The sequence below is a fragment of the Bos grunniens genome, chromosome 22 (assembly GCF_055505025.1).
Source record: "Bos grunniens cultivar Pamir isolate PY7600 chromosome 22, Bosgru_T2T1.0, whole genome shotgun sequence".
In the NCBI taxonomy this organism is placed as follows: domain Eukaryota; kingdom Metazoa; phylum Chordata; class Mammalia; order Artiodactyla; family Bovidae; genus Bos; species Bos grunniens.
The window spans coordinates 14,278,593-14,299,644 of record NC_141186.1 but is presented as its reverse complement, the minus strand read 5'-3'; the positions used below and the strand labels follow the sequence as shown (position 1 = coordinate 14,299,644).

General features: G+C 43.4%; 1 protein-coding gene across 46 annotated transcripts in view; it reads left to right on the top strand.

The window, feature by feature from the left end:
• ULK4 (unc-51 like kinase 4) overlaps positions 1–21,052 on the top strand; it is a 507,208-nt gene that overhangs the window by 330,677 nt on the left and 155,479 nt on the right. For all 46 annotated transcript variants that reach the window (XR_015150977.1, XM_086366093.1, XM_086366087.1 and 43 more), the window contains one exon: positions 12,731–12,897. Coding sequence is in view for 45 of the 46 variants with exons in the window: in XM_086366093.1 (XP_086222219.1) it covers positions 12,731–12,897 (167 nt within the window). In the remaining variant the exon portion in view is untranslated. The remainder of the gene's footprint in view (positions 1–12,730; positions 12,898–21,052) is intronic.

Genomic DNA, 21,052 nt, shown 5'->3' with positions numbered 1-21,052 from the left:
TCCATTGTTCTTTTCCCATTAATTTCCTGATAAAACTTGGAAACTTTCTGCCCCTCTGAGTTAATAAAAGTTACTATTAGTATTAGTCATAAATGATATTGTATGATACTTTTCAGGAATGAAATTGGCATCCACTTCTGTATATTCTCACATTCCGAAATTGCTCCAGGTGTACTTGCTTAAATTAATCTAAGCTCTTTTAGCTGTCTCTCAGTAATCAAAATTCTCATGTGCCTCAGTGCATAAATCCCTTAAGTGTGTTAAACTTCTCCTTTCAGTAGTTTTTATAATTGAGTTCGTTCTGCCCAAAACTTTTACCTCTCAAGTATGCAACTAGACCCTCATTTTTGGCCACACAGAAAAATAGGTTTACCTGTTGCTGAAATTCAGCATCTCTGTTTAAATCAGAAAAGCACATTGTAGCCCATGAGACAGGTGGCCAGAATAAATCAGAAACTTCAGTTCAGTTCAGTCACTCAGTTGTGTCCGACTCTTTGCGACCCCATGAATTGCGTACGCCAGGCCTCCCTGTCCATCAGCATCTCCCGGAGTTCACTCAGACTCACGTCCATCGAATCAGTGATGCCATCCCACCATCTCATCCTTTGTCATCCCCTTTTCCTCCTGCCCCCAATCCCTCCCAGCATCAGAGTCTTTTCCAACAAGTCAACTCTTCGCATGAGGTGGCCAAAGTATTGGAGTTTCAGCTTTAACATCATTCCTTCCAAAGAACACCCAGGGCTGATCTCCTTTAGAATGGACTGGTTGGATCTCTTTGCAGTCCAAGGGACTCTCAAGAGCCTTCTCCAACACCACAGTTCAAAAGCATCAATTCTTTGGCACTCAGCTTTCTTCACAGTCCAACTCTCGCATCCATACGTGACCACTGGAAAAACAATAGCCTTGACTAAATGGACCTTTGTTGGCAAAGTAATGTCTCTGCTTTTGAATATGCTATCTAGGTTGGTCATAACTTTGCTTCCAAGGAGTAAGCATCTTTTAATTTCATGGTTGCAGTCACCATTTGCAGTGATTTTGGAGCCCCCCAAAATAAATTCTGACACTGTTTCCACTGTTTCCCCATCTATTTCCCATGAAGTGATGAGACCACATGCCATGATCTTCGAATCAGAAACTTGGAACAGTTCAATTCAGTCTTGTTTATCTGGGGAACTAAGTGATTCTATTGCTAATCACAGGAGGATCTAGGGATCACTGTGGACTCAGGGGAACTGGAGTGAGTTTTGTTTTTAAGATAGACTCTATAATATATAGAGTTTTCATAGGAAAGTAGTTCAAAATGAATGCCCTGACTAGAGTCCCTTCAGGTTTTCAGAAGAAAAAATGTCGTTTAAACATTAGTGTCCATCACGTTTGAGAGGTCCCAGCCTGTGAGGTACTTTGCATTTCAAGTTCAGTGAGGTAGTAATTTCAGAGCACAGGATTATGAATTGGCTAGTTGTCCTCATGAAGCAAGATGTTTCAGTATCCCTTTCCTGACTGGAGAAAGCCAGACTCTCAGGGGCCCTCAATGTTTGGAGTGACTGGTGTGGGGTGAGGGCTTAAGGTGAGAGTGGACTCCAAAGGTGAATGTGGACCAAAGCTCCCGGATGGAGGAGTCAGAATTGAGAGGGCCAACTCAGGGGGAGGATGGAGGCCGGGACCAGGCGTTGGACTGGCCCTGGGCCCAGTGTGGACCCCCAGGGCCTCTTAGGAAGCCCCTCTGCCAGCCTGTGTAGGCACATTGGACAAAGATTCACAGACTGGAATAACAGAGGCAAAGGCCAACTCTGAGATGGCTCAGCCATTCTTAACCTCAGAAAAGTTTGGACATATTTTCCTCTGGGGCTATTTCTGTGTGTGGGTGGCAGCTCCTTCACTTTGGCCTAGAACCTGCCCTTCACAGACATCTCCGTTTATCCTTCATTGTGTTCAGAACGACATCACCACTTTCACCCTCAATGTTTAAAAGAAGACTTTTAACTCCGCTGACGTGGTGTGACTCTGGTGGTTTTGGTGGTTAAGCATTGGTCAACTTGGGAAAAACGCAACCATTTCCCCACATTGAATTGCACAGATGTTTTTATACTCCTCTTCCAGATTGTCTATTCAGGTTGACTCTGATGGACCCTAGTGGAAATGACCTCATGTTTGTTTGATGTAAATGTGGGATTATCTGCAAGGAAGCCTCTATCTGGGGAGGTTACCCTTGGATTTAGAGTGTTGTTTTCAAATCATTAATGATAGAAAGGAAAAGTACTTTCAAAAGCTTGGAATTTCAAAGTGTACTCTCACATTTGTTCTCTGCTCCAACAGATTTTGAGAAAGTAATAGTATAATAAGGACAAAATGACCTTGGCTGGAGTGACCAAAGTTGGAAGCAGCTCATGCATGTTAATATCTCTGGAACATTAAATACTTGGAAAGAACTTATGGGGATGGCTCCTTTAGAGATCTGCTTATAATTCAGTTCAGTTGCTCAGTCGTGTCCAACTCTATGACCCCATGGACTGCAGCACGCCAGGCTTTCCTGTCCATCACCAACTCCCAGAGCCTGCTCAAACTCATATCTATCGAGTTGGTGATGCCGTCCAACCATCTTATCCTCTGTCATCCCCCTCACCTCCCACCTTCAGTCTTTCCCAGCATCAGGGTCTTTTCCAGTGAGTCAGTTCTTCGCATCAGGTGGCCAAAGTATTGGAGCTTCAGGACTGATTTCCTTTAGGATTGACTGGTTGGATCTCCTTGCAGTCCAAGGGACTCTCGAGTCTTCTCCAAAACCACAGTTTAGAAGCATCAGTTCTCCAGCACTCAGCTTTCTTTATAGTCCAGCTCTCACATCCATATATGACTACTAGAAAAACCATAGCTTTGACTAGATGGACCTTTGTTGGCAAAGTAGTGTCTCTGCTTTTTAATATGCTGTCTAGGTTGGTCATAGCTTTTCTTCCAAGGAGCAATTGTCTTTTAATTTCATGGCTGCGGTCACCATCTGCAGTGATTTTGGAGCCCAGAAAAATAAAGTCTGTCACTGTTTCCATTGTTTCCCCATCTATTTGCCATGAAGTGATGGGACCAGATGCCTTAATGCAGAATAATTCTTGGATTCTTTTTTTAAAGAGTTGGTTATGATCCATGTGAAATAGTTCTTGCATTTTTAACTTAATTTTTATTTCTTTCAGAGATGTTGGGATGGAATATTAAGATGTCATCTGGCCAGAGGACTGGGAAATGATAGAACGCTATCCTCAGTGTCTTTGTACAGGATCTCCAAGGGAGATGATAGGCGGGCAAGGCACAGAAACCTTGCTCTTAGCGCTGCCTACACTAGGTCTACCTGCTGCTCGAGAAACAGAGCTGACTGCAAGAAACAGAGTTGTCTGTGAGAAACAGTTGACTGTGGCTTTCCCTGTATATTTGCCTCTGTGTTGAAATTTCACTCTTGGATCTTAACCCCTTCATGCAGGAGTACCTTCTCTTCCTTGCACGGAGATGGAAGCCATCTAGCCTGAGGGGGATGGCAGGGGATACAGCAGGGGCCTGTGCATTTGCCCCAGGAGGTCTGAAGCAGAGCTGACCTAAGCCAGAGGTGGTGGTGGTTCTTGTTTAGTCACTAGGTCGTGTCCAACTCTTTGCAACCCCATGGACTGCAGTATGCCAGGCTTCCCTGTCCTTCTGTCTGCCAGAGTTTGTTCAGACTCATGTCCATTGAGTTAATGATGCCATCCAACCATCTCATCGTCTGCTGCCCCTTTATCCTCTTGCCCTGTCTTTCCCAGCATCAGGGTCTTTTCCAATGGGTCAGTTCTTTGCACCAGTTGGCCAGAGTGCTGAAGCTTCAGCTTCAGCATCAGTCCTTCCAATGAATTTTCAGGGTTGATTTCTTTTAGGATTGATTGGTTTAATCTTGCAGTCCAAGGGACTCTCAAGAGTTTTCTCCAGAACCACAGTTGGAAGGCATCAATTCATTGGTGCTCAGCCTTCTTTATGGTCCAACTCTCACATCCTTATATGACTACTGGAAAAATCATAGCTTTGACTATATGGACCTTTGTCAACAAAGTGATGTCTCTCATATGCTGTTTAGGTTTGTCATAAGTGTATCTCTGTCTGGTGCCTGAGTGAAAAGGAGAGGAAACCCCCTCCCAAGACAACAACAAAAGGCATGGCTAGGCCACTCCCAGGGGCTCAGGCCTCCGCCTCCACTGTATTGTCCTCAGCCTTCTTGGGAGGGAGGTAGACGAGAGAGTCAAACCCATGTGCCTGCTGATGGTGGCTCCCACCTCATTCTGGAGAACACAACTCTGGCAGTGTCCTGGGACTTTCATCTCTTTGGAGGCAGGGGATCTTTCTCTTGACTGGGGAGAAAGAAAGTGGAGACATAGGGAATGTCACTTTCCTTTCCTTTCCTTCCCTTCACCACCTCCTTAGATGTATTCCTTCACTTTAGGAACATGTGTCCTGTGTGAGGTCGTTCACAGCGCTCTGCTAACAGTCTTATCCTTGGGTCCCGTGGGTCAGGCTTGGAGACTCAGGGGCTCCCTCCTCGGCCCTCACAGTGGTTGGGCAACTGGCGTGGTCAGCTTCATGCAAATCTAAGTCTACACTCCCCTTCCTTCCAAGAAACTCTATTTCCTAACTCCCTCTATGGGGAAATTCTGGATAGAATGGAAGCAAATATGTCAAAACCTATGTGGTATGTGGGGAGATGTAACACAAAAGCTTTGGCAACTTGAAGTCTGACTTCAGGGCATGGGACCCTACGGACTTTACCAACAAGTCATCAGGGACCTGGAAATGAGCCAATCGGTGAACTTTTCTCAGGCTTCGATCTGTGTCAACTCTACAGCCTTGACACCGTTTTCCTGATTGACTCTCCTCATTCATTGATACCTGTGGCCTTACGTTATCGTGGTTCTTGTTCTGTTATGCTGGCACCTTTGCCTCATTTCTCCTATGCATCCCTTTCCGGTCTAGGGTCTTCTCACCCTTGGAAACTTCCCACCCTCTCCGGTCATCTTCCACCTCTCTTTTTCCAGTCTGACTTCTACCCAGTTTCTGTGCCCTCATTTCAACTACCTTTGGACTCTGGCATCTGGACGTTATCTCAAAACTCGAAAACTAACTTATTGTTCCTAGAAAACTCACTTGCTCACTTCTGGTGAGAGTCTGGTTTTTCTCTTTCCGGAGCTTTTTGGCCACACTTCACTGTTGCCACAAAGTCACAAATCACACTTGTTAACTCACGTTTCTTCCTCCTCCTCGTTTCCCAGCACACCAGCACGTGGTCATGGCCAAATTGCAAAGGCCTCCTCTTTGATTTTCTGGTCTCAGTTCCCCAGTGGCTGCTCCCGGAGGCTCTGTGGTATTTATAAAAGTCCGTGGACCTCAAGAGTTAAAATATATGCAGGTCCAGATCACTTGGTGACTTCTGCTTACTTGGTGACCTTGAACTGGTTACTTAAATGCCGTGAGATTTTGCTTTCTCTTATACAAAGTGGAGATAACAGCATCTGGATAAAAAGCTCTCCTGAAGCTCTTAGAGAATTCAGATGAAATGTGACATGTAAAAAGCCCGGTAAAGGCCCAGTGCCAGGCAGAAAGCCGGTGCTCAGTTAAACACTGCTCTCATCCCGGTGGGGCCACACCCGCTGCTTCCCGTGACTTCCTCCACCCTGCCCAGTTTATCCCAATCACTTTTATTTTTAGCTGTGTTAACTAGAGCCTGTTACACAGAGTGAAGCAAGTCAAAAAGAGAAAAACAGATATTGTGTATCAATGCACATATACATGTGCTTTGTCGCTCAGTCGTGTCTGACTCTTTGCAACCTAGTAGTCTGTAGCCCACCAGGCTCCCCTGTCCATGGGGATCCTTCATGCAGGAGTACTGGAGTGGGGTGCCAGGCCCTTCTCCAGGGGATCTTCCCAACCCAGGGATCAAACCCAGGTCTCCCACATTGCAGGTGGCTTCTTTACCATCTGAGCCACCAGGGAGGGAAGCCCATGCACATATATGGATCTAGGAAAGTGGTATATTGATGAATCTTCTGTGGGATAGGAATAGAAACACAGATGTGCAGAATGGACTTGTGGACATAGCAGGGGAAAGAGAGGGTAAGAGAGTAGCTTTGATGTATACACACACCACCATGTGTAAAGGGGACAGCGAAGGGGAGCTGCTGTAGAACACAGGGAGCTCAGAACAGTGCTCTGTGATGGCCCAGAGGGGTGGGATGTGGGTGGGTAGAGGGAGGCTTAAGACAGAAGGGACACATGTATACTTAAAGCTGACTCACGTTGTTGTACAGCAGAAGCCAATACAGGCAATTATCCTCCAATTCAAAATAGATGTTAAAAACCTTCAGGTATGGTTTATATACAGTGAAACAAACATATTTATACCATATATATTATATATATCATATATATGCATTTCTAGAAATGCATACATTTCTGTAGCCAACACCTCATTAAAGTACAGAACATTACTGTCACCTTAGAAAGTTCTGTCCTGCCCCTCCCTCAGAAACACCTGCTATTCTCTTTTCAATCAATATAGATGAGTTTTCCTTGAAACGTATTCTTACAACTGAATTTATACACCTCACTTGTTTCTGGTGTCTGTCTCTTGGCCCCATTTGTTTTTTGAGATTCAGCCATGTTGTGGGATTCAGTGGCTCATTCCTTTTTATTGCTGAGGAGTACTCCATTGTATGAATGGATCTCTGTTTGTTTATCTGTTCTCCTATTGGTGGACAGCTGGGCTATTTCCATCGTGGGGCTATTTTGACTACAGGTCTAATGAGTCTTTTTGTGAATATATGTTTTCATTTTATTTGGATAAACCCCTAAGAGTAGAATTGCTAGATAATATGGTAAAAAAATAAAAAATTTGTTTTTTTAAAAAAACTGTTAACTGTTTCCCAGTAGCCATGCCTGTGAGTTCTGGTCATTCTGCACTCACACCACCATTTAGTGTTGTCGGGTTTTGTTTTGTTTTGTTTTTCATTCTAATTATTTCTGTTTGTGTGGTGGTATCTCACTGTGACTTTCATTTTCATTTTCCAGATGACTAACGGTGTTGAACACTTTTCATGTGCTTTTTGACATTATCTTTTGTAAACTAAGTGTTCGAGGCTATTACCCATTTTAAAAATTGGATATTTCAGTTTTTTATTATTGAGTTTAGGAATTGTTTATATGTTCTGAATATAAGTTCTTAGATATGTAATTTATAAATTTTTCTCCTAGTCTTTGGCTTGTCTTTTTCTTAACTCTAGTGGTAAAGAATCCCCCTCCCAATTCAGAAGACAGAAAATGCAGGTTTCATCCCTGAGTTGGGAAGATCCCCTGGAGGAGGGCATGGCAACTCACTCCAGTAGTCCTGTGTAGAGGATCTCGTGGACAGAGGAGCCTGGTGGGCTAAGGTCCATAGCATTGCAAAGAGTTGGACACAACTGAAGCGACTTAGCATGCATTTCTTAATAGTGTCTCTTAATTTGCACAAGTTTTAATTTTTTATGCAGTGTAATTTATCCACTTTCAAATGATGAAAGGACTTTTTGAGTCCTAAAAAATCTTGCCTACCTCTTAGTTATGAAGATCTTCTATTTTCTTCTGAAACTTTAAAAATTTTAGCTTTTATGTTTAGATTTGAGGTTTGCCTGAGATTAATTTTTGAATACTATGTGAGATAGTGGTCAAGCACCTTTTTTTCTCTCAAACAGATCTATTCTCTTTGATTGAAAATATTTCATTTTTCTAAAGAATTCCCTTATTGAAAATCATTTAACCTCATAGATGAGGGTCCATTTCTGGAATCTGAAATTGGAAATATCTGCATGAACTCATTATTTTTTTCTCTGTCTAAAAGGTGTATATTTATCTCTGTCCACTTAATCAGTGGCCCAGTAGCAATGAGTGTTTCTCTCAGACCATGGTCTCTGAATACCCTTCTCATTAAAAGAAACCAGGATTCCTTGGAGAAGTAGCTAATGCCCAGTCTTAGGCAGTAATTCGTAAGTTGAACTTGGGACATATTATCTTAGCAGAAGGTAGGACACTTTAAACGGCTCTCAGTGACCAAAGATGGAACAAGTTTACCATAAAAGAATGATGATTGAAATCAATTAATATTCATAAGATATGTTATTTAAAAATCTGTTACATTCACAATGATGCTCCATAGTGAACTGATTAGTAACTTCAGTAATCTCTAGCCACTTTGCTCACATTTGGGACCTCCAAACACCCCAAAATAACTTCTGGAAACAGGCTGTGCTTAGTCGCTCAGTTGTGTCCGACTCTTTGCAGTCCCATGGACTGCAGCCCACCAAGTTCCTCTGTCCTTGGGGATTCTCCAGGCAAGAATACTGGAGTGGGTTGCCATTGCCTAAACAGACAGATGATAACAAAGAAACATTTATCAAACATCTACCTTGCTCTTCCTTTACAAACCACATTTTATGATATCCAAATCAGTTAATGAAGGTTCTTTACAGAAGAAAACCAGCTAAAAAAATAAAGAAGGACTGATCAGTTCAGTTCAGTTCAGTCGCTCAGTCATGTCCGACTCTTTGCGACCCCATGAATCGCAGCACGCCAGGCCTTCCTGTCCATCACCAACTCCTGGAGTTCACTCAGACTCACGTCCATCGAGTCAGTGATGCCATCCAGCCATCTCATCCTCTGTCGTCCCCTTCTCCTCCTGCCCCCAATCCCTCCCAGCATCAGAGTCTTTTCCAATGAGTCAACTCTTCGCATGAGGTGGCCAAAGTACTGGAGTTTCAGCTTCAGCATCATTCTGTCCAGAGAAATCCCAGGGCTGATCGCCTTCAGAATGGACTAGTTGGATCTCCTTGTAATCCAAGGGACTCTCAAGAGTCTTCTCCAACACCACAGTTCAAAAGCATCAATTCTTCGGCGCTCAGCCTTCTTCACAGTCCAATTCTCACATCCATACACGACCACAGGAAAAACCATAGCCTTGACTAGACAGACCTTTGTTGGCAAACTAATGTCTCTGCTTTTGAATATGCTATTTAGGTTGGTCATAACTTTCCTTTCAAGGAGTAAGCGTCTTTTAATTTCATGGCTGCAGTCACCATCTGCAGTGATTTTGGAGCCCAGAAAAATAAAGTCTGACACTGTTTCCACTGTTTCCCCATCTATTTCCCGTGAAGTGATGGGACCAGATGCCATGATCTTCGTTTTCTGAATGTTGAGCTTTAAGCCAACTTTTTCACTCTCCAATTTCACTTTCATCAAGAGGCTTTTGAGTTCCTCTTCACTTTCTGCCATAAGGATGGTGTCATCTGCATATCTGAGGTTATTGATATTTCTCCCGGCAATCTTGATTCCAGCTTGTGTTTCTTCCAGTCCAGCGTTTCTCATGATGTACTCTGCATATAAGTTAAATAAGCAGGGTGACAATATACAGCCTTGACGTACTCCTTTTCCTATTTGGAACCAGTCTGTTCCATGTCCAGTTCTAACTGTTGCTTCCTGACCTGCATACAGATTTCTCAAGAGGCAGATCAGGTGGTCTGGTATTCCCATCTCTTTCAGAATTTTCCACAGTTTATTGTGATCCACACAGTCAAAGGCTTTGGCATAGTCAATAAAGCAGAAATAGATGTTTTTCTGGAACTCTCTTGCTTTTTCCATGATCCAGCGGATGTTGGCAATTTGATCTCTGGTTCCTCTGCCTTTTCTAAAACCAGCTTGAACATCAGGAAGTTCACGGTTCACGTATTGCTGAAGCCTGGCTTGGAGAATTTTGAGCGTTACTTTACTAGTGTGTGAGATGAGTGCAATTGTGCGGTAGTTTGAGCATTCTTTGGCATTGCCTTTCTTTGGGATTGGAATGAAAACTGACCTTTTCCAGTCCTGTGGCCACTGTTGAGTTTTCCAAATTTGCTGGAATATTGAGTGCAGCACTTTAACAGCATCATCTTTCAGGACTGATAGAATTTGAAAATTCTGTATTGCCATGTCTAATGAAATAATGGGACTGGATATTGGACATTAGTAGATAATATTTGATGGGGAAGTTTATACTGCATGGCTTGGGCTAACAATCCCAGAACACCTAGGTCAATTTTAACATTATTAAGGGTGGAATAAACAGACAGTGTATCCCTCCAGATAGAATGCTACAGGGAATACAGAATGCCCAGCTCCAAGTATTATTGCCTAAATAATCAAACCTGAAGTAAGTCTAGTCTCTGGGTCTAATTACCAGTTTACAGGAAATGCACAGTTACAGGAGCAGTACTACAAGAACATCTATAGGAAAAATATCCTCATTTCTCCAACAAATAAATGGCATGAAAAATTGAAGGTAGGGAAAGGACTGTTAGAGGTTGAAGGAGACTTAAGACAATGGCAAACTGTTGATAATTATTGAAGAGCGTAATAAGAATTCATTTTTCTAAAATTTCTCATGGCTTTCTTTGTTTTCATAGTTCAAACAAGAAAAATGTGAGTTTTCATCTTCAGTGAAAGTTCTGTGAAGAGCACTGACTGAGATAGGCCTCTTACATCATATCAATGGGCTTTGCTGGCATTATCACGGTTGTGAAGAAATATTTAGGTCATACTTCATTTCTAATCTCATATGAGCACCTTCCATGACAGGAGGTGACTTCTGTGTTTGTAGTCAGAGCTTGGTGTTCGTTGTCTTTTTTCCTTCACACAATAAGCTGGAGAGTGCAGCCCAGTAGGGATTTGATTGCATTCATTGTTTGCACTCCTTCCTTGAAGATGGAATGAAACTCAGGGAGAGCACAGTTGTTCATCATCTGTTTCATCTGAGTCAGGCAGCACGCTGATGGGTATCCGGCAGTCAGTGCCTCCTTCTGACGGTCTGTGTCCTTCTCTGCTGTTCACATCGCCGGGTTCCCTGCTCCTCTGACCATCAGCATGCTGTGTCACAGAGATTGGGAACTCCACAAAGGAAGACATCTTCTCCTGCAGCGTGTGTTTACTGAATACTGAACTGAACTCTCTTAAAAAACCTTTGTATTTTGTATTTGAGTAGTCCCGATTAACAATGGTGTGATAGTTTCTGGTGAACAATGAAGGGACTCAGGCATACATATACATGTATCCATTCTCCCCCAAAACCCCGCTCCCATCCGGGCTGCCACATTACATTGAGCAGAGCTCCCTGTGCTACACTGTAGGTCCTCCTTGGTTATCCATTTTAAATATAGGAGCATGTACGTATCCATCCCAAACTCCCAAACTATCCCTTCCCCCAGTCTTTCTCCCCACCCCATCCCAGCAACCTCTTTTTAAAGCCCTTCTACTCTCCCTGCAGCTCACAAACGCCAAGAGCTGATTCATAGCCTGCCCTTGAGCAATGCCTTGTAACTCACTGGAGAATGCCTGCCAGTGTGATGCACATGTCTTAACGATTGCTCTTCTTTACCATGTGTCTTTGATGACTTGTACTATCAAACCTTGTCTTTCAGTAGAGAAATTTTGCTATTAATTCATTAGCAGATTCCTTTCCCTTCAAATACATTTATTTTCAACTTTGTGACTGTGCCAGTTTTCACCACAAGGAGTACAACCTTGATTGATGCCCTGTAATTTCGGTTTCTCTCTGCCTTTAGTGACAGAATTAATTGCTTTGTAGTCTAATTACTTTGCACTTGTCTAGGAAAACCAGCTTGGCTTACTGGAAATGACAGTGTGCAGTGTTTGGGAAAGATAGCAGAGCTTGGATGGCTATGCTTGGCAGAGCTTCCGTCCAGTTGATCATCTGAGAAGTAGGGACAAATGGATTGCAGGTCCAATAAATGATTGCACGTCCAATAAATAAATGGATTGCAGGTCCAGCTTACAACACATGTCACATTTCCTTACCCTGTTTTCTTCCCAGTTTGCTTGTATAGAATAGTTATATTTGAAGATTCACTTTTTCTAGAACGTTCAGACGATGACGATCTCTTCAGACGGAAGGACCCCCTCACCATTTCGATTTATGACATTTCATGTTGTCTTTTCATCACTTTTGCATCTGAATCATCTGGGGAATTCAAAGTGTAATTTTACATAACAAAAATAATACAGAACACCAGCTTAAATGTATTTGTTGTAACAAGTACATCAAACTAAAAGTTGATGAAGACGAACCACACGGTAAATACGAAGTTTGCAGAGACAAAATGATAGAACCTGGCAATTTCTCAATTTCACATGGCTTGAAATCATTATGTTACATTTCATAATTTTTAGAATGCATGTGGAAAAAAGCACTTCATTGCTTTATCTTCTTGAGGTGACCCAGTTATTTGTCAATCCTGATAGATCCTCAGCTTCCCCTGTGTCACCGAGCCATCCCATGAAGAACTGTGCCTTTAAACAGAACCTGGGGACAGGATGTTCACACCCAACACGTTTTCTTCCAGTGTCAGCGACTCTTCTGTCCCTGTAGGATAGTGTTTTTCAAAGTGTAATTCGGGGGACCCTCCCATCAGAATCACCTGGGGTGCTTTTTAGCAAGTATATTCCTAGGCCTCAGGCTCCTAGGCAGTCTCTCTGGGAGTGGGGGCTGAGGACCTGCATTTTCAAAACCTTTCCCAGGTGTGTCTACAACAGATATAGTTGAGGGACTGTCCAGAGTTTATGGAATACATGTGCCTGTTCTGTTGGCTTCACGTGGCACGTTATTCTTATGTTCTATGATGACAGTTTTGCCCTTCTCCTGTTTTACTCTCAGGACTGGTCCGTCACGTCTGCAGCCTGTTCACTGAGACTGCCACACTGTGTTTGGATGCGGACAACGAAAGCAACAACGACACTGCAGCCGCCTTGCTCTTCTCCCTGCTGGACATTCTGCACGGCATGCTGACCTACACCTCCGGGGTCGTGCGGCTGGCTCTGCAGGTAGAGGACCCCTTCCCCCGCCTTTCCAACAGCCCCGCCCCACGTCCCACATGCTCATCATTCTCTTTTCTCTCATCGTCCTCTAATGCGTCTTTCGGTTTGAAAAAGACATATGATTTGACAGTCATCTTTGGGTGATCAATGTCAGACAGCTAGTTTGAATATGAAAAGAAGCAGGAGGGGCCAAAGACAAGACTTAGTGAGCACTTACTAGGGAACTGCCAGCAACTCAAGAGGTTGTTCTCACTGTGGGGTTGGCCATGCACTATGCAGTCTTCGCTGTCCGGAGATGGTGCTCCCACCACCTCCAGCAGTACGAGTTAGCTAGTGAGGAGTAGTGGATTGAGTTATCAGGCATGCACACACATGCACATACGTGTAATATGAATATATGTGCATACACACACACATGTGCATGCATGTACCTCGCACTTACTTTCTCTTATGATCAATAATGTGAAATTGCAAGATGCTTTTGAGGACTAGAGATGTGTATTTAGTGGCCATGGAAAAGTCAGGTTGCCCCAGACTGTAACCTGGCATTGTGGTCTGAGACAGGAAGGGCGTATGAGTTCATCAGGTACTTTCTTGGCCAAGTGTTAGCTCTCACCACATGCCTGTCTCCTTTCATGCTTTCTCTAACCAGCTGAGTCAGCTGATACTTAGGCCACATGTTAGGACACGGCCAATAGGAATTCATTGTTGTATTTGGAGTCCCAGTTAAGTCGCAAGTGCTGTGTGTCACGGTAGCATACCAGCCTGGATAGATGCAGAAGCTAAGGTTGGAAGCAGACCGTTCTGATACCTTGCCAAGAGTCATAGTAGCAAGAGCCAAGAATGAGTCCCTCAACCCTGGTTTAGTCTCTCTTATTCATCATTATGGTAAATGGCGTGTTGTGTCTGCAGTGAAGCTGGTGAAGTATTTAACTTGTTTCATGTGGCTTAATAAATTATTCCAAGAGCCCCTCAGCAAAGATGATAGTAAGTTTTAACCCAAACTTGTAAAGCCAGTAGATGAAATTGGCCTTTGAGCTACCTACTTGTTTTTATTTGCTCATCTGTAATTGCTCTAAATGAACAGTAAAGCTTGGCTAAGTACTCACGGAATCCTGAATTATGGATTTCTCTTAGTTTTCCCTCTTTTTTCTATTAAGTGTCTCATCAGAGAGCATCATTTCTTGTTTCAGTTTCCACAGTGGTAGCTTTATGTAATTCTTCAAGGTGTAGATGTCTCTCAGAGGATACTCTGATGGTATCAATCTGTAAGAGATTGTGGATAAAAAGGATCAGACATTTAAAAAAATTTTTTTGAATTCTAGAACAATAGAAATCATTTATTTCAAGTCATCAGGTAGACATTCAAGGGTGTTTAAAACTCCTTAATGCAAATTACTTTCTAATTTTTTTTCAATTTGCTAGTATACCAATACATCACTGTTTCTTTTTCTTTTTTTTTTTTTTTAGCACCAGTCTATGTTTTATTGCTGTCATTGTTCTAAGTCTTTCCCTGTAATAGCTGCCATGTATTGCTTTTGACCTTGACGACCGACTTTGATCTCCATGGTACCTGGTATCTGTCTGAAAGTGGTAGACTCCTTGAAATTGAATTAGGGAAAGAATTGGGTAAAGAAATGGAATTGGCATCAAAGACAGACACATCCTTCTATAATACTGAGCTGTAGGTTCTTTCGAAGCCTAAGTCACCTCTTCCATCTGTAAACATGCTCCACACATGGGATTCTTCTGCATTCTTAACACTAACCTCTTAAAACTAGAACTTGACTGTTGTCAGTGTTTAAAATGATAATGCTACTGCTAAGTCACTTCAGTCGTGTCCGACTCTGTGTGACCCCATAGACGGCAGCCCACCAGGCTCCCCCGTCCCTCGGATTCTCCAGGCAAGAATACTGGAGTGGGTTGCCATTTCCTTCTCCAATGCATGAAAGTGAAAAGTGAAAGTGAAGTCACTCAGTCATGTCCGACTCTTAGCGACCCCGTGGACTGCAGCCTACCAGGCTCGTCCATCCATGGGATTTTCCAGGCAAGAGTACTGGAGTGGGGTGCCATTGCCTTCTCCAATTTTGAGGCACCTATCTCCTTTTCAGGGAGGAGAAGGATATGACATAGGCATGTGTACCGGGGAGGTGAGGAGTTGGGAGGGAGGTGTCAGAATGTCTCTTAGGAGCCCAGACTCTGCCCCCAGCTTGCCTTGAGGAGTACTATACCAAAGATACAGAAGCAGAGACAAATATGTGTGCCCAGCTCACCGGGGTGGGGTGAGGGGGGGGGGTCCCATGGGCTTTGCAGGTGAGAATACCTTGGATTCAGATCCCAGCCACACCACTTTCACCTGTGAGATGCTGGGCATATTATTTCACCTGAGTGTCAGTTTCCTCATCTGTAAAGCATACATGGTGCCAACTACTCAGCAAGGGACTTAAATGAGAGAACACAATATATGTAAATATAAAGGACATATTTATTGCCAGGAGAAATATCAATAACCTCAAATACACAGACAACACCACCCTTAAGGCAGAAAGTGAAGAACTAAAGAGCCTCTTGATGAAAGTGAAAGAGGAGAGTAAAAAAGTTGGCTTAAAACTCAACATTCAGAAAACTAAGATCATGGTATCTAGTCCCCTCACTTCATGGCAAATAGGCAGGGAAACAATGGTGATAGTGAGAGACTTTTTTTTCTTGGGCTCCAAATTCACTGCAGATGGTGATTGCAGCCATGAAATTAAAAGACGCTTGCTCCTTGGAAGAAAAGCTATGACCAACTTAGACAGCATATTAAAAAACAGAGATGTTACTTTGCAGACAAAGGTCCATCTAGTCAAAACTATGGTATTTCCAATAGTCATGTATGGATGTGAGAGTTGGATATAAAGAAGTTGAGCGCTGAAGAATTGATGCTTTTGAAGTGTGGTGTCAGAGAAGACACTTGAGAGTCCCTTGGACTGCAGGGAGATCCAACCAGTCCATCCTAAAGGAAATCAGTCCTGAATATTCATTGGAAGGACTGATGCTGGAGCTGAAACTCCAATACTTTGGCCACCTGATGTGAAGAACTGATTCATTGGAAAAGACCCTGATGCTGGGAAAAACTGAAGACAGGAGGAGAAGGGGACAACAGAGGATGAGATGGTTGAATGGCATCACCAACTCGATGGACATGAGTTTGAACAGTTTCTGAGAGTTGATGATGGATAGGGAAGCCTGGTATGCTGCAGTCCACGGCGTCACAAAGAGTCGGACACGACTGAGCGACTGAACTGAACTGAAAGTACATATACTTGGCCCAGGGAAAGTAAGCCATGATTGGTTGCTATGTTATTAATAGCAATAAGAGGGAAGACACTCACCTCCCCTTCCTGTTTACAGAGGGTTCATGGGGGCTGTAATATTCTCATGTCTGTGTCCTAACACTAGGGAAGGCACTCAGTTTGTATTTATGGAGTAAACCAACTCCTAGCAGGCTTATGAGGTATTAATGTATGGTTTTATTTTGCATTTGTGAGCCTAGCCCAGGGCTTGGCCCCTGTGATCTTGGCACAGGCATCAAGAGAGGAAGGTTGTTGAGTGTCAGGGAGGTTCATTTTGGTAAGACCATCAGCATGCAGATAGTGGAGCAAATCATCACCTTGAACCGTGTCCAGGGTCCTGCAGAGGGAATGGGGGTGCAGGGAACTCACCAAGTTTGGGGGTTAAGGAAGGAAAATATTCAGTACCAAAATCCAGGTCACCTGACTTCCCAATCTGGCTCTTGTCTGTCATTTCTGGAGTGATGGGAGAAACTTCATGCATTACTTGAGAGGAGGGTGGTTAAACTGGTTTCCATTAGTAGATGTGTCAGTGTTGCCCTAAGACTGAAATGTGGCCCCTGAGTCCCCCTTCATCTCACACTCGAGTGAAGGCTGTTGGGATGGGGGCTTTACCCTATTTTAGTATCTCTTTCTCTGTAAGAAAGTCATTTTTATTTATTTTTGTTCATTCTGTGCCGCTTGTGGGATCTTAGCTTCCAGACCAGGAATCAAACCCATGCCCTCTGCATTGGAAGCATGGAGTCTTAACCACTGGATCACCAGGGAAGTCCCTCTATTTCGGTATCTCTTGAAGTTGCTGGTTCGACTCCTCCACGGCTTTCTCCCTGCTGTTTTCCCCATGAGCTTGCCCCGTCTGGTTGTTCAGTCACCAACTGAAGTTGTGTCCAACTCTTTGCAACCACATCAACGGCAGCACACCAGGATTCTCTGTCCTTCAAACTCATGTCTATTGAGTCAGTGATGCCATCCAACCGTCTCATCCTCTGTCACCCCCTTCTCTTCCTGTCCTCAATATTTCCCAGTATCAGGGTCGTTTCCAGTGAGTCAGCTCTTTGCATTAGGTGGCCAAAGTGTTGGAGCTTCAGCTTCAGCATCAGTCCTTCCAATGAATATTTAAGGTTGATTTCCTTTAGGATTAACTGGTTTGATATCTTTGCTGTCCAAGGGCGTCTCAAGAGTCTTCTCCAGCACCACAATTCAAAAGCTTCAATTCTTCAGTGCTCTGCCTTCTTTATGGTTCAACTCTCACATTTGCACATGACTACTGGAAAAACCCATTGCTTTGACTATATGAATTTTTGTTGGCAAAGTGATGTCTCTTCTTTTTAATATGCTGTCTAGGTTTGTCATAGCTTTTCTTCCAAGGACCAAGCATCTTTTAATTCTGTGGCTGCAGTCACTGTCTGCGGTGATTTTGAAAACTCAAGAAAATAAGATTTGTCACTGCTTCTACTTACCCCCATCTATTTGTCAAGAAATGATGGGACTGGATGCCATGATCTTAGCTTTTTTAGTGTTGAGTTTTAAGCCAGCTTTTCACTCTCCTCTTTCACCCTCATCAAGAGGCTCTTTAGTTCCTCTTTTCTTTCTGCCTTTAGAGTGGTATCTTCATATCTGAGGTTGTTAATATTTCTCCCAGCATTCTTGATTCCAGCTTAGGATTCGTCCAGCACGACATTTTGCATAATGTATTCTACATAAAAGTTAAATACGCAGAGTGACTATATTATATAGCCTTGATGTACTTGTTTCCAAATTTTGAACCAGTCCATTGTTCCATGTCCAGTTCTAATTGTTACTTCTTGTGCTGCATACATTTGTGTCCTGGAGCTAGGTAAGGTGGTCTGGTAAATTCCCATCTCTAAAAATTTTCCACAGATTGTTATGATCCACCCTGTCAAAGGCTTTAGTATAGTCAATGAACGGGAGGTAGATGTCTTTTTTTAAAAAATCCCTTGCTTTTTCTTCTTTGAAGAAATGTCTGTTTAGTTCTATGGCCCATTTTTGATTGGATCATTTATTTTTCTGGAATTGTATATTTTTGAGTTTTCCTATGATCTAGCATATGTTGGCAATTTGATCTCTGGTTCCTCTGCCTTTTCTAAATCTAACTTGTACATATGGAAGTTCTTGGTTCACATACTGTTGAAGCCTAGGTTGAAGAATTTTGAGCATTACCTTGCTAGCATGTGAAATGAGTGCAATTATACAGTAGTTTGAACAGTCTTTGGTGTTGCCTTTCTTTGGGATTGGAGTGAAAACTGACCCTTTCCAGTCCTGTGGTGGCCACTGCTGAGTTTTCCAAAATTTCTGGCATATTGAGTATAGCACTTTCACAGCATCATCTTTTAGGATTTGAAATAGCTCAGCTGAATTCTATCATGTCCACTAGCTTTGTTCAGAGTAATGCTTCCTATGGCTCACTTGACTTCACGTTCCAGAATGTCTGGCTCTAGGTGAGTGACCACCCCATCGTGGTTATCTGGGTCATTAAAACCTTTTTTGTACAGTTCTTCGTATTCTTTCGACCTCTTCTGTCTCATGGTTGAATGCAAGTGAGATTTGTCTGTTGTAGCCCGTGGTCCTCAGCATGCGTCTCCCTCCCTTTGAAAACTGATGATATCTCTTCATCTCATCACAAGATCATTTGCTTGGCAAGACACTCCAGGCCTTGAATGATCAGCCCCAGGGTGATTTTCCAGCCTCGCCTGTCATTCATTTGTGCTTCCTGTACCTACACCAAACAGTCACCTTGGCCTTTTCCATGGGGCTCCTGCACCTCACCACTCTTTCCGCAGCAGATGCCAGCACCTGAAGCACGGGCTGTGCATGTCCTTCCCTGTAGACCTCACCCCACCGTCCAACGATGAAGTCCTGTCACCGTTCCCCAATCCCACCTCAGCTGTATTTCCACATCCACTGTAGCAGTTTCCACGTTCTGCCTTTAGTGCAGTGGAAAGCTTACCATTGGTTTTTTTTTTAAAGTATAGTTAATTTATAATACTGTGTTAATTTCTGCTATATAGCAGTGACTCAGTTATATATATTCCTTTACATTACAGTTTATCACTAGATGCTGAATATAGTTCCCTGTGCTATACACTAGGACCTTGCTGTTTATCCATTCTGTACGTAATAGTTTGCATCTGCTAATCCCACACTCCCCATCCATAACCACTCCCATCCTCCCCCATGGCAACCACCAGTCTGTTCTGTGTCCGTGATTCTATTTCTGTTTCATAGATAGGTTCACCCGTGTTGTAGTTTATATTTCAAATATAAACAATATCATGTATTTTGTATTTATCTTTCTTTTGGTGACTTCACTCAGTATGGTAATCTCTAGATCTATTCGTGTTGCTGCAAATGGCAATTTTTATTGCTGAATCAGTATCCCATCGTGTATATGTACCACATCTTCTTTAACCATTCATCTGTTGGTGGTCACTTAGATTGCTTCCATGTCTTGGCTGTTGTAAACAGTGCTGCTGTGAACATAGGGATGCATGTGTCTGTAGTTTCGTCTGGGTATATGTCTAGGAGTGGGATTGCTGGATTATGTGGTGACTCTAGTTTTTTGAAGAACCTCCATACTGTTTACCATAATAAAGCCTGCCATTCTTTTAATGAAATTGTGAGGTTCTACAGCCTGGGACTGAGTTGTATCATCTGTGCATGGCAAGCATGTGAGTGATGGTGTTTGGGAAGCACACTGAGGCCTGACTTGGGTTGGTCTGGCCACACCACTGCTGGTTGTGCTTAAATTAAACCTGTTTAGGACATCAGACAGCGACTGCCTGAAGAACTGACTGTCTCTTGTTCTCTACAAATGCTTTGTTGTGTCTCAAACGCTCAGTTGCGTCTGACTCTTTGCAATACCATGGACTTGTAGCCCACCAAGCTCCTCTGTCCATGAAATTCTCCAGGCAAGAACACTGGAGTGGGTTGCCATTTTCTCTTCCTGGGGATCTTCCCGACCCAGGGGTCAAACCCATGTCTCTTACATCCCCTGCATTGGCAAGTGGGTTCTTACCTGCCCTCTGTGTGCTAGACTCATATAATATTAGATGTAATAGGTTTATATCCTCCCTGGCCTTTTTTAATGCCAATAAGTTAGTTGAATCCCTTCATCTCATTTTAGGTAATGCTATTAATATATTCCCATTTAATATTACCTATGGCTCACAAGTTGTCATTCCCACATTTTACATGTCTACAACCTAGGGATCTCATCTGAGATCTATTCTTAATATATCCAGTAGTTTCCTAAACAGGACCACTAGAATGTCCCATGGTCCCCTCAAATTCAGCATGTCCAAAGCAGAGCTCAGGATCCACCTCCCACACCATCCTCCTGCTCGCAAGCCCCACCACTCTCATCCTGCCATACTAGAAACCTGGGAGTTATTCTTAAAATTTCCCTTTTTCATATTCCTCCTCCAATCCTTCACCAAATCCAGTAGATTTTACTGGTAGCACCTGGCTCAGTCTGCCATCTCCTCTTGTTCAGGCTGTGACAGCTGGGGGGACCAAGAACCCAGGATGGCCAGGAGTGGGGTCAGTTGCCACCCAGCAGTGCCTGGAGCAGTGAGTTGTGGGCAGGGGTCAGGGGACCACAGGCAAAGGCCGAGCACTGCACAGGGAGAACAGCAGCAACATCGCAGCAGAGGCGGGGTGCTTCTTGCTGTTAAAAGAGCCCTCTGGGCATCCCTGATAGCTCAGTTGGTAAAGAATGCACCTGCAGTGCAGGAGACCCTGGTTTGATTCCTAGGCCGAGAAGGCCCACTGGAGAGGGGAGAGGCTACCCACTCCAGTATTCTTGAACT